We start from the raw sequence: 12,386 nt of genomic DNA, 5'->3' as shown, positions 1-12,386 counted from the left end.
AATTTTCAGGGTGAATGCTATCATATCCTGTCTCCTGTTGACCTTCTGATTGCCATAGATTAGAGACTGAGCTTTTTGTTGTACTATTAGCATGCCTTATCTTCTTCAGACCTTTTTAGATGTGTTCATGTCATTGTCTTGGTCTACATCTTCGAGTCTCTATGATACCTGCAGCAAGAATAATGTAAAAGATCCTTGAGTCTCTATGAGTCTCAGTTGCAGTTGTTTGATAGTATGTGGTTGTTTTCTTTCTTTCATGCCCATAAGCAATGTTGCAAAGTTCAAAAAAAAAAGGAAACCACAATACCAGATGCTTTGCTGGAGTTTGATTTCATGTGTATTTATATCTGTTCTCTCTTGACCATATATGATATTTTTATATTATGCATTTGCACTTTTGCAGTATATTTTTTTACTATGACTAAGCTGGACATGGTGTTATTGCCACCTGATGAGATTTGGAGAGAATTTGGACAAGCAACTCTTTATAAAAAATGAATCTGTTTGTTATTTCTCTGATAGTGGTTGATTTGTACATAACCTCTACTTGTTTTTACTTGGCCATGTGCTTAATGCATGGCAAATAGTGTTTAATCTACTGGATGCTGTTTTTTTTCTCATGTTCTCTTTGCTGCTGCTGATGCTTGTAAGGTTACAGAAACATGTACCATTTCTATTTTCTTCAGTTCTTGATGTCATGTTAGGTTTTTGCAGATACTGTTCGAAGTTTAGCCATAATTCCTGATCTTGGTATTCTTTCTGCATCACATGATGGGTGAGACTCGTAATTCATCTGTTTCATAGTTCGATAGTTAAATGATACATATCTTATTTTGCATCTATTTTCTCTTTGACCCTGGATAGCAGGAACTGTTGGGAGGAAAACATTGATTCAATACTCTGAATTATTTCAAAACAAAAAAGATTTTTACTCTGAAATTGGGGCTTCCTCTGACTGCAGGGGTTAAACCTCCGTGGCTTCATTCTGAATTGACATTGATTTCCTTTGGTTTAATTTGGTGAATCTTCTCCTTGTGCATTTTGGTCCTAGTCAGCTTTGTCCCTGGTGATGCTATATTCTGCTTTCTCAACATGTGAATATTATTATTTTTCAATTTGGTTCAGTGTATTGCCTTGCAAAAAATTAACGGATTATTAATGCTAATGTGCTTCTTTGAATCATGATCTTACCATGTTTCTCTTCTATTACTTTCTATGGGATGTTAACCATTAAAAGGAATTCCTTTAAGGCATGCAGAGCTGGAAAATGGTGTTATTAAAGTAGTAATCAGTGTTGTGAGAGGCGTACGCCTCGGTACCTGAAGCGTACGCCTCGGTACCTGAAGCGTACGCCTCGGTACCTGAAGCGTACGCCTCGGTACCTGAAGCGTACGCCTCGGTACCTGAAGCGTACGCCTCGGTACCTGAAGCGTACACCTCGGTACCTGAAGCGTACGCCTCGGTACCTGAAGCGTACGCCTTAGAGGCGAAGCGTAAGCAAAAAGTATCGAGGCGATGTAGTGAGGCGTTTGAGTCTCGAAGCATACACTTCACATGGGTGAAGCGTACGCCTCACATCGAAGCACGCTTCGCATCTAAGGCGTACGCATCATGTTACTCTTCCCTCTTTGGTGCGCGGTGGAGTACCTCGAGATGACGGAGGAGCACAACCACGACATTCTCGTCGCCAAGACGGAGGCGTTCCTGAGCTAGACGCTGTCAAGAACCTGAGCTCGTGCGAGCGGCTCCTGCCGGAGGCCGAGGAGCTCAGCATCACCAGGCGGTGCATCAAAGCCATAGCGATTAAGGCCGCCACCGACCTGTCCCTCTTCGGATGGCCGGTGGCGGAGGGGCATCCGACGATTTGGCGAGCCCCAGCGACAATGTCCCCTGGAATGGGATCGAATCCGACCTCCGGCAACGAGGACCGGTGAGGTCCGCTTGGTGGTTACCTCATTTTTATGTAAAACAAACTTGCTCCGTCGAAACCGGTCGCCAGCATCAGAAAATTTTTCAATGAGGCAGGGGTTCTGGAAACGACGATCTCAGAAGTTCCAGAGAAGGTATTACTTGATAAGGTATCCTTCTGCTTCTCGATTTTCTTAGGAGATGAAGGCTCTTGAACTTTTATCGATTCCCCTCAGTTGGCTTGCGGTTCACGGACTCCACGTGCACTGGGGGCGTTAGACTGTGGTGGGACCTGTGTTTAAATATCCATCACAGCAACTGAAGCAACTACATTAGAGCCGTCTCCCTTTGTAGATTTGGAATCTTGAGGAGTTTTATTGTTCTTCTCAAAATCATTTAGGACCGAAAAACAGTTGGTTCGATTCTCTCTGGGAACCTTTGCTTGAACAATTTTGGGTTTTTGATGCATCTTCACCAGGGTCCACTCATCCTGGGAGGCAGATTGAAGAGTCTCATCAGAATCAGATTTCTGAGCAGGACAGGTCATCGCTGAGTGGTTCATCGATCCACATTGAGAACAGAACTGTATCTTCTGTTCGTACACTATGTCTTGCTGAAAGAAGCGTCCATTGAGAATAGCTATCTCAATCTGTGGCTTAGCAACAAAGTTCAGTGGAACCACCATGCAAATTCTAGTGAAGGCACATCTATCCATGGTGCAAGTGTAGGCATCAATGTCCCCTGGAATGGGATCGAATCCGACCTCTAGCACTGAGGACCGGTGAAGTCCGCTTGGTGGTACGACGAGCTCACCGTTCTAGTTTGTATTACATAAGAATGGTTGTGCCCCGAGAGCATCGAGGGGTCGTTGGTGTGCTATGCCAAGAAGTTAATCCCGGGCCTCTCGCGGAGAAACCGAGCACCGTCCTCTCACTTTGTTTCCATCGCAACAGAGGACGAGCAGAGGGAGCTCTTGGAGACGGTGGTGAGCCACATGGCGGCGAGGAAGAGCAGCAACCCGACGACAACGATGAGTTAATTATAGGAAAATATTATTTATTTTATAATGTCATTTATTCTTAGTTTTTATTTAAAATTTTTATTATTTTATTAATATTATATATGTTTTTATTTTTATCATGAAGCTTACGCTTCAACGCCTCCAGGCTTACGCCTCGCTTCATAACAAGCTCAACGCCTCGCTTCGCCTCAACGCATTTAACAACCTTGGTAGTAATGTTGTTCACATGGCTATGATTCCTTTGCTACTGACACCTTTCTGGTTATCAAACATAATATGCTGTTAATAAGTTATCTTGTGCTTCTTGTAAGATGCAGTCATCTGAATGCGACCACTTCTCACATACTTTTGTGCCAACTTGGATATGCCTGTGCAAGATAGGAGATATAGTTTATTCTTGCAAGATGCTATTTTTCACTTAGATTATGAGAAAAATGATAACAGAGAAAGCAGTATAAGTATAATACTAATTCTTCCTGATCTAATAGGATCTACTTTGAGTAAGTGAGCCCGTGATCAATTCTTTTTCCACTTTGTTTTCCAACTTAGCATTTTTCGACCTTTTCTCATCATAGTTCATGGTTATTGTATCACATGTCAATCAGGAGTTCCACAAAATTTAAAACTTTTCTTGTGGCCATTTTTTAGGCATTTTTCTTGGATGATACAGTTTGATACTAGTTGCCATATTAGAAATGTCATGAATACTATAACTTTGAGTTTCTGGTTGGTGAACTATCATTCTTTTATGAGTTAGTTTTTCTTCACAACTAACTTCTTGTTGCTATTATCTAACACATCCAATATTATTGTTTACTGTTAATGATGATATTTCTGATGTTTTTGTAATGGCAGGTCAATTAAGCTATGGTCGTTTGCAGGAGAAGTTTTGATGGAAATGGTTGGTCATACATCTCTTGTGTACTCTGTGGATTCTCATGTTTCCGGACTCATAGCAAGTGGCAGTGAAGATTGTTATCTTAAAATTTGGAAAGGTCATATCTCTTAGTCTGTGTAATACATAGTTGATGTTGCTGTAATTTGTATCCACTCCTTTTGTAATATTGGTTTATTTTCATCATTGTCACCACCACCACCACCACCATCATCAATGTTACTGTTGCTGTTGCTACCATTACCACCACTACTAGTATATTACTATTATATGAATATAGAGTTTTATTATGATAATGGTCTTTAATTGATAGCAGAGTAGTGACTAAACATTTTTTCCACATGTATTTTAGTTTTGGGGAATTTTCAAAAGGGCACCTACGTTTTGAGTGATAATAAAAAAAGAACCTATGTTTTTGAAAATTTTAAAGTCGCACCTAAAAATTTTGTTGGTTAATTAAAAAATTCCAGTGTCCTAAACCATCCAATCTACTTTTAAATATGTATTTTATTAACAATTTTACCCTTGCAATCTCTCTCTCTCTAAATTTTCCCCATTCTTTCTCAGCCACCACCATCTATTCTCCATTGTCTCAATATCAACTTAATTCCACTGCCCATCATCTCCCCCCCCCCCTCTGTGTGTTTGTGTGTGCGTGTGTGTGAACTTCTTCCTGCTTCCCCCTTTTTTCTCAGCTGCTGCCATCTCCTTTTTTTTCATTCTCATTAATGATTTAGCACCACCACTCTCCATCATCACTCCTTTCATCTATATGCCACCCCACCCCAACTGCCTATTCTTTTTCTTGTCATTGCCCATCTATATTTTATGTTCTCACATCTCCCACAATCACCTATCGTTCTCCACTTTTTCTTCTTCACTACCACCATCACCGTCATCTTTTTTACTTTCTGTCATACCCACCTTTGTTTTGGCATTCTTTTTCTTCTTTCTTTTTCATATGAACATAGTAGCAATGAAGAGACATCAATAACAGGTAGATTGGAGAGAGACTTTGGTGAACAGCCATTGCTCGCTGCAATGAGAGAGAGGTTCTGAAATGAAACAAACCATGCGGCTATGTGGTTATCATGAGAGATAGAGGAGCTGAAGAGGAAGTTACGAATTGGTTTCTTGACTGTTTATTTCAATTTGGCTTTTAAAAATGAGAGAGTATAGTAGAGAAAATGTGAATTTGTCATCTTAACCTTAGTTGAGTTAATACAAACCCAAGGTCATCTACAAAACAGTCTTTTTTTTACTACCAGAGAAAAGGTTAGGTGTGTTTTTAACAATTTGAAATCCCTGTAAAGATTCAAGGAGGCTTCAATCACGAACCAAAAAGTCCAATCCTCAACTTGAGTAGATAACACCAAAAGTGTTCTCTAAGGAACACACTTACAAAATCCACAAAGGAAGCCACAAAAGTGTTCTAAGAGAACACACTTACAAAGGGGATACGCAATAAGGCACATAAAAAATATATTTTATTTAATGGAATCTGTGTGCAAAAAGCATAACTTATAAAAGGGATAACTGTTAAAAAGTGTATATAATTATATATAATATAATATATTTTATTATATATTATATTATATTATATATAATAAATTATATTTATTTATTTCCTTTTTCTCTTTATTTTTGTATTTTTTTTTTATATTTTTAGGATAGTCTAGTTCATATTAAACTAGACTCAAAACTAGTAAACATTTGACTAGTTTTGAAATAGCTGCTGTTGGACTAGCTCCAACGACTCTTGAGTCCCCTTTAAGCACCCCTCTCTCCCTCTCTCAATGTATATAAATAGGGGTATCTCCCCTCTTCTTGTAACAATGCTTCTTAAGCATTTTATGTGAATGAAATAAAGTTTATTATTTTTCCTTTTGAGTTCTCTCATTTACACCCTTTTGTGGGTTATGATTAAAGTGTCTTTAATAGACACTTATTACAAGCATTTGTGCTTTCGTGGAAGATCCTTATTTCCTTACATGGTATCAAAGCTTGAAAGTTTCTAGACCTTGGAGAGTTGCTACCTCGCTTTTCATGCCATTCTAGCGAAAGTTGATTTGTCTTGTTCATGATTCAAGTACTGTTGTGCCAACATAGTTGAAGAAAGAAGTCGTTTGAAGGATCGTTGACTAAAAGTTCGTGATTGTGCTCTTACTCCTTCCTCTTTCACTCATTTTTTTTCTTCTCATCTTCTCTCTTTCTTCTTCACCCTTGTAAGAATGGATGACAATGATAAGGTCACCATCATGACCATAAAACTAAATGATATCAATTATGTGATGCGGGCTTCAATTACGAAGCATCACATTTAGGAAAAGGGGTTAGTAAATGGTTTTGATTCAGAACCAAAACTAATCCTTACAAAGATTGAAAATGAGAAAGATGTACCTCTCACGAAAGGAGAAAAAACTAAAGCATTAGCTACCTATGAAAAAAAGTGGAAAGAATGGATGATGGAGGATGGGACATGCCAAGATTATGTCTTGGCTAATCACTAAATAGCATAGCCATCGAGAAATGCTTTAGTCTTGCAAAATTTGAGCATGCTAATAAGGCTTGGGAATATCTTAGAAATATGTATTCCTTTAAAGACATTGTACATGTGTTCAATTTACAAGATAAGGTGCAAACTCTAACCCAAAGGGACAAAAGTATTAGAGAATATTATAATGAGTTGGCTCTTCTTGAGCTAAAGTGACATTGTTTCGAAGATATCAAGCTTCTCAAAAAACAACTTAATATGCAACATTTTTACCAATTTGTAAATTGTTTGAGGCTGGAGTTTGAAGCAACCAAATCAACCCTTCTGCATAGAGGAAAAGTTTCCTTTATTGTTGATACTATTGAAGAATTAACTATGGAGGAAAATAGGCTAAAAAAGAATACTCCAAAGAATGAAGAAGATTCCGTTCTAGCCGTATCTAGACTGGCGAATTATATGCGCACTTATAGGCCTCCTCATTTCGGTAGACAAGGCAATGATTATGACAAAAGGAAAGTCATTTGTCACCATTGTCATGAATCGGGACATTATAGGTCTCAATATCCTAAATTAAAGAGAAGAGATGAAAAGAAAATTGCATCCGTCGGTTCATCACAAGAATCAAAAGATTAAGCCAATCAAGATGCACCTGTGTCTATGGCACAACTAATGTAAATTCTTCAACCTCTTTTCAAGGGAGTATCTTCCTCAACTAAAGTTTCAACCAGAGTAGCTGTTTCGTCCTTCTCCGATCCTGGTAACTTTTCTTGGTTTCTTGACTGTGGTACTTCTTTTCATATGACCTCAATTATCAATAACTTGTCCAAATGTCATAGTAATGACTCAAGTGTGTCAAATGTTTTCACAACTGATGGTACATCTCTTGAAATAAAAGGAATAAGAAATTTCGAAAATTTTTAAAACTCCAAAAAATTCTTTATCCCAAAAGTTAGATATATTCCCAAATTAAATCTAAATCTTTTATCTGTCTTTCAAATATCTGATTATGGGTGTAACATCTCTTTTTCTCATGGTTGTTGGGTACAAGATTGCCAGTCAGGGAAGCTGATTGGGGAAGGCCATAGAGGAGGACTCTACTGTATAGATTTTTTGGAATTACCCAAGAATGTTTTTTGTTATAATGTTCAGAAATTGGATTTGGATCTATGGCATAAAAGACTTAGCCATCCTCATATATCCAAAATCCAATACTTTCCAAGTTTAGGAAAATTTTGTAATTTTCCTTGTAAAGATTGTATTCTTGTTAAAATGAAGAGATTACCATTTCATGATAAAACTTTTGTTTTATCTAAACCACTTGAGTTAATACATTCGGACATTTGGGGTCTCACATCGGTCATATCAAAAGGCAGAAACACATATTATGTATTTTTTGTTGATGACTTCTCTAGGCATACTTGGATTTACTTCCGTAAACATAAATTAGAGGTCATTTTGCATTTTCAAACATTTCATAAAATGGTTAAAAATAAATTTCAAAATGATATTTTCATTTTTTGCACCGACTCAGGGGAAGAATTTTCGTCAAAAGAATTTAAAGATTATCTCAATTTAATGGCATCACACATAAAAGATCTTGCCCTCACATACCACAAAAAAATAGTTTGGCCGAACGAAAACATCGACACAGTATAGAAACTACTAGGACTCTATTGATAGCAAACCAAATACCAAAAGAATTTTGGGCTGAAGCAACCCTAATTGCTACCTATCTCATTAACCGAATGCCATCTTCTTTAAAAAATATAACTACAATTGAAAAACTTGTTAAATTGTCTCCTGATTACTCCAGGTTAAGAGTTTTTGGATGCAAATGTTTTGTCTTCACTAACAAAAATGATAAACTCTCTCCCCGTGCCATTCCTTGTGCCTTCTTAGGTTATGCATACAATAAAAAAGGCTATAGGTATTTTGATATTAAAAATGGAAAATTGTATGTATCTAAAAATGTATCTTTCTTGAAAAAGAAAAGTTTTTTTGATTTTGAAAAGGCCAAAGAAGTAACCGAATATTCTTTTTTGATAGATTTGATTTTGAAATCTGATGAATGTGACCTTGACGATGATCAAGGCATTATTGATACTGAACATAATGATATTAATGAAGAGCAAACCCATAAGGACACCAATTGTTTACAATACCCAAGACGTAGAGAATCCAATCTTCCATGTGCACTGAAAAAATATTCTAAAGCACAAACCAAAAGGTCATCCAGAGTGTCTAAACTTTTCGGTAAATTTGTCATACGAATTTTTTTCACCCACATATAAGGCATTTATTGCATTAATACACTCGTATCTAGAACCTTCATCTTATACTCGAGCCAAAGAACATATAGAATGGGTAGAAGCCATGAGGGCAGAATTAGAAGCCTTAGAATGGTCTAACACTTGGACTATTCTAGATATTTCATAATGAAAGAAACCTATAGGTTGTAGGTAGGTTTATAAGATTAAAACAAGAGTGATGTGACTCTTGAAAGATATAATGCTAAATTAGTGGCCAAGGGGTATTCCCAAGAGTATGACATAGACTAGGAAGAAACTTTTGCTCCAATTGCCAAGATGACCACAATTAGGACCTTAATAGCCTTAACCTATGTTAGAAGATGACCTATATTTCAAATGGATGTCAAAAATGTTTTTCTCAATGGAAACCTAGTTGAAGAAGTATACATGGAAGCACTACCTGGTATAAGTATTCCTAAGGATAAGGCTCTTCGTTTAGAAAAAGCTCTTTATGGTCTTAAACTAGCAAGAAAAACTTGGTATGACAGGTTTAGTCATGTTATACTTGATATTGGATTTAGAACTTGTCTGACTGACACTACTTTGTTTGTTAAGATTTCTGATGCAGAGATTATTATTCTTTTTCTTTATTTGGATGACATGCTCATCACCGGAGGAGAAAAACAGAAAGTTGAAAACATTAAAAAGCTTCTTAAAAATCATTTTAAAATGACTAATTTAGGTTTATTGAGATATTTTTTAGGAATTGAAGTTGCATATTCCCCTCGAGGTTATTTATTATCTCAATCTAAGTTTGCGTTTGATATTGTTTTCAGGTTCAAAATTACAAATGATAAGAAAGTGAATACCCTGAAAGTTGTCAACACCAAAATGAGAATCGATGATGGAGAACCTCTTGAAGATCCCACTCCTTACAAACAACTTATTGGAGCACTTTCCTATCTTTCTATTACTAGTCCTGATATAGCACACGTTGTACACACTAGTCAATTTCAGCACGCTCTAACTTCTGTTCACATGAGAACAATTTTGCGTATTATTAGATACATTAAGTCTTTCCTTTCATGAGGCCTCTTCTTGTTTGCTTCATCTTCATTAGATTTAATTGCTTATATTGATGCTAACTGGGGAGGTGATCCCAATAACAAGCACTCAACCACTGGTTTTTGTGTTTTCTTAGGTGAATCCTTGATTTTGTGGCAGTGCAAGAAGCAACATAAGGTCTTTCTTTCATCAACTGAGGCTGAATACCGAGCCATGACCACCACAACAATGGAGGTAGTCTGGCTCAGAAGTTTGCTGGCTGACATGGGATTTGAAGTGACAAAAGCCTCATGCATGTTCTGTAACAACAACAATGCGATCTATATTGCTAACAACCGAACATTTTATGAACGCACCAAACATATTGAAATTGATTGTCACTATGTCAAAGATGAGTATCTACATGTAACCATTGATATGCCTTATGTTACATCAGAATACCAATTAGCGGATTTCTTCACCAAACCTCTCGTTGCTCCTAGATTTTGTTTCCTCTTAAACAAACTTTCGGTCATTGTACCGTAAGTTTGAGGGAGAGTTAAAAAGTGCATTTAATTATATATAATATAATATATTATATAATAATTTATATTTATTTATTTTTCTTTTTCTCTTTATTTTTGCATTTTTATTCATATTGAACTAGACTAAAAACTAGTCAGCATTTGACTAGTTTTGAAATAGCCGTTGGAGCTAGTCCAACGACTACAATTAGAGCCGTTGGAGTAGCTCCAAAGACTCTCTTGAGTCCCCTTTAAGCACCTCTCTCTCCCTCTCTCAATGTATAAAAATAGGGGTGTCTCCCCTTTTCTTGTAACAATGCTTCTTAAGCATTTTATATGAATGAAATAAAGTTTATTATTTTTCCTTTTAAGTTTTCTCATTTACACCCTTTTGTGGGTTATGATTAAAGTATCTTTAATAGGCATTTATTACAAGCATTTGTGCTTTCATGGAAGATCCTCGTTTCCTTATAATAACATCCCTATTTATATACAAAAGGATAGAAAAGAGAAAGAGTGAGGCTCCCAACAACTAGAAATTCTAGCCGTTGGGAGCAGTCAAACTGGTTTGACATGCTCCAACAACTAGAATTTCTAGCTGTTGGGAGCAAAGTCAAATCAAATTTACTCTCCCAATAATATATTATAAATAATAAATATGTAATATATATTACCAAAAAAAGTATATACATATAGTATGTATATATATATAATTTAACACTCTCCTTCAAACTTATGGTAAGATAACTGAAAGTTTGCTTAAAAGGAAGTGAAACCTAAGATCAGAAAGGGGTTTGGTAAAAAAGTCTCTTAATTGACACTCTGATGTGACATAAGGCAGATCAATAGTTCTTTAAAGTTATTCCTCTCGAACATAATCGCTGTCCATCTCGATGTGCTTCATTCTTTCGTGAAAAATGTTGTTGCTGATAATGTAGATAACACTTTTGTTGGCGCAACACATCTTTGAAGGTCTTAAAATCTCGATTCCCTTATCAGTCAACAGTCTTCTCAGCCACACTACCTCCATTGTGATAGTAGCCATGACCTGATACTCGGCTTCGGTTGAGTAAAGAGAGACCTTCTGTTGCTTTTTGCACCTCCATGAGATCAATGATTCACCTAAGAAAACACAAAAACCTGTGGTTGAGTGTTTATTATTAGGATCACCTCTCTAGTCTGCATCTGTATAGGCAAGTAAATCTAATACAGAAGAGGAAGACATAAACATGCCTCTAGAAATAGAATTTTTAAGATATCTAATAATACACAAAACAGCTACTTTGTGAACACATGTGGGAGCATGCTGAAACTGATTAGTTGTGTGTACAATGTGTGCTATATCAGATCTAGTAATAGTCAAGTAAGAAAGAGCTTCGATGAGTTGTCTATAAGGAGTTGGATCATCTAGAGACTTTCCATCATCAATTTTCATCTTGACATTCGTTACTTCAACCTTCTTATTATTTGATATTTCGGACCTGAGAACAATATCATAAGCAAACTTAGACTGAGATAATAAATACCCTATAGGGGATTAAGCAACTTCTATTCCTAAAAAGTAACGTAAAATATTTTTTAGTATGTTGAACTCCCTGTGTGTCTCCTCCAATGATTATCATATTATCAACATAGAGAAGCAGAATGACAATACCTGCATCAAAATTCTTAACAAATAAAGCAGTGTCAGTCACATAAGATCTAAAGCCAATATTAAACATAACATTGCTAAATCTATCGTACCAAGCTTTGGGAGCTTGCTTCAAACCATATAATGCCTTATTCAGGCGAAGAGCCTTGCCTTGAGGAAAACTCATATCAAGGGGTGTCTCCATGTAAACTTCTTCCATAAGATTTTCATTTAAAAAGCGTTTTTAACATCCATTTGGTATATGAACCAGTTTTTAATTGAAGCCACTGCAATAAGAGTTCTAACCATGGTCATGCGGGCAACCAGTGCAAAGGTTTCTTTATAATTTGTCACATTTTTCAAATTTTCCTTTGCAACTAGCCTAACTTTATATCGCTCAAGAGCTCCATCACTTTTGGTTTTTGTTTTGTATACCCATCTATACCCTATGAGTTTCTTTCCTGGTGGAAGATTTTGAATAGACCAAGTTTGAGCCTTTTGCAAAGCTTCAAGTTCTACCATCATAGCTTTAACCCATTTCGGGTGATTTTGAATAGACCAAGTTTGAGCCTTTTGCAAAGCTTAAAGTTCTACCATCATAGCTTTAACCCATTCCGGGTG

General features: G+C 36.6%; 1 protein-coding gene across 1 annotated transcript in view; it reads left to right on the top strand.

Annotated features, from left to right (window-relative positions):
- Positions 1–12,386, top strand: part of LOC149841910 (uncharacterized) — a 112,603-nt gene that overhangs the window by 16,700 nt on the left and 83,517 nt on the right. The window contains exons 5-6 of the mRNA XM_089998772.1: positions 715–775; positions 3,785–3,924. Of these exons, the coding sequence (XP_089854898.1) occupies positions 715–775; positions 3,785–3,924 (201 nt within the window). The remainder of the gene's footprint in view (positions 1–714; positions 776–3,784; positions 3,925–12,386) is intronic.

This window comes from Nuphar pumila, chromosome 3, assembly GCF_984573655.1.
Source record: "Nuphar pumila chromosome 3, dmNupPumi1.hap1.1, whole genome shotgun sequence".
Taxonomy (NCBI): Eukaryota; Viridiplantae; Streptophyta; class Magnoliopsida; order Nymphaeales; family Nymphaeaceae; genus Nuphar; species Nuphar pumila.
The sequence above is the reverse complement of the archived record's forward strand: the minus strand, read 5'-3'. Positions and strand labels throughout refer to the sequence as shown.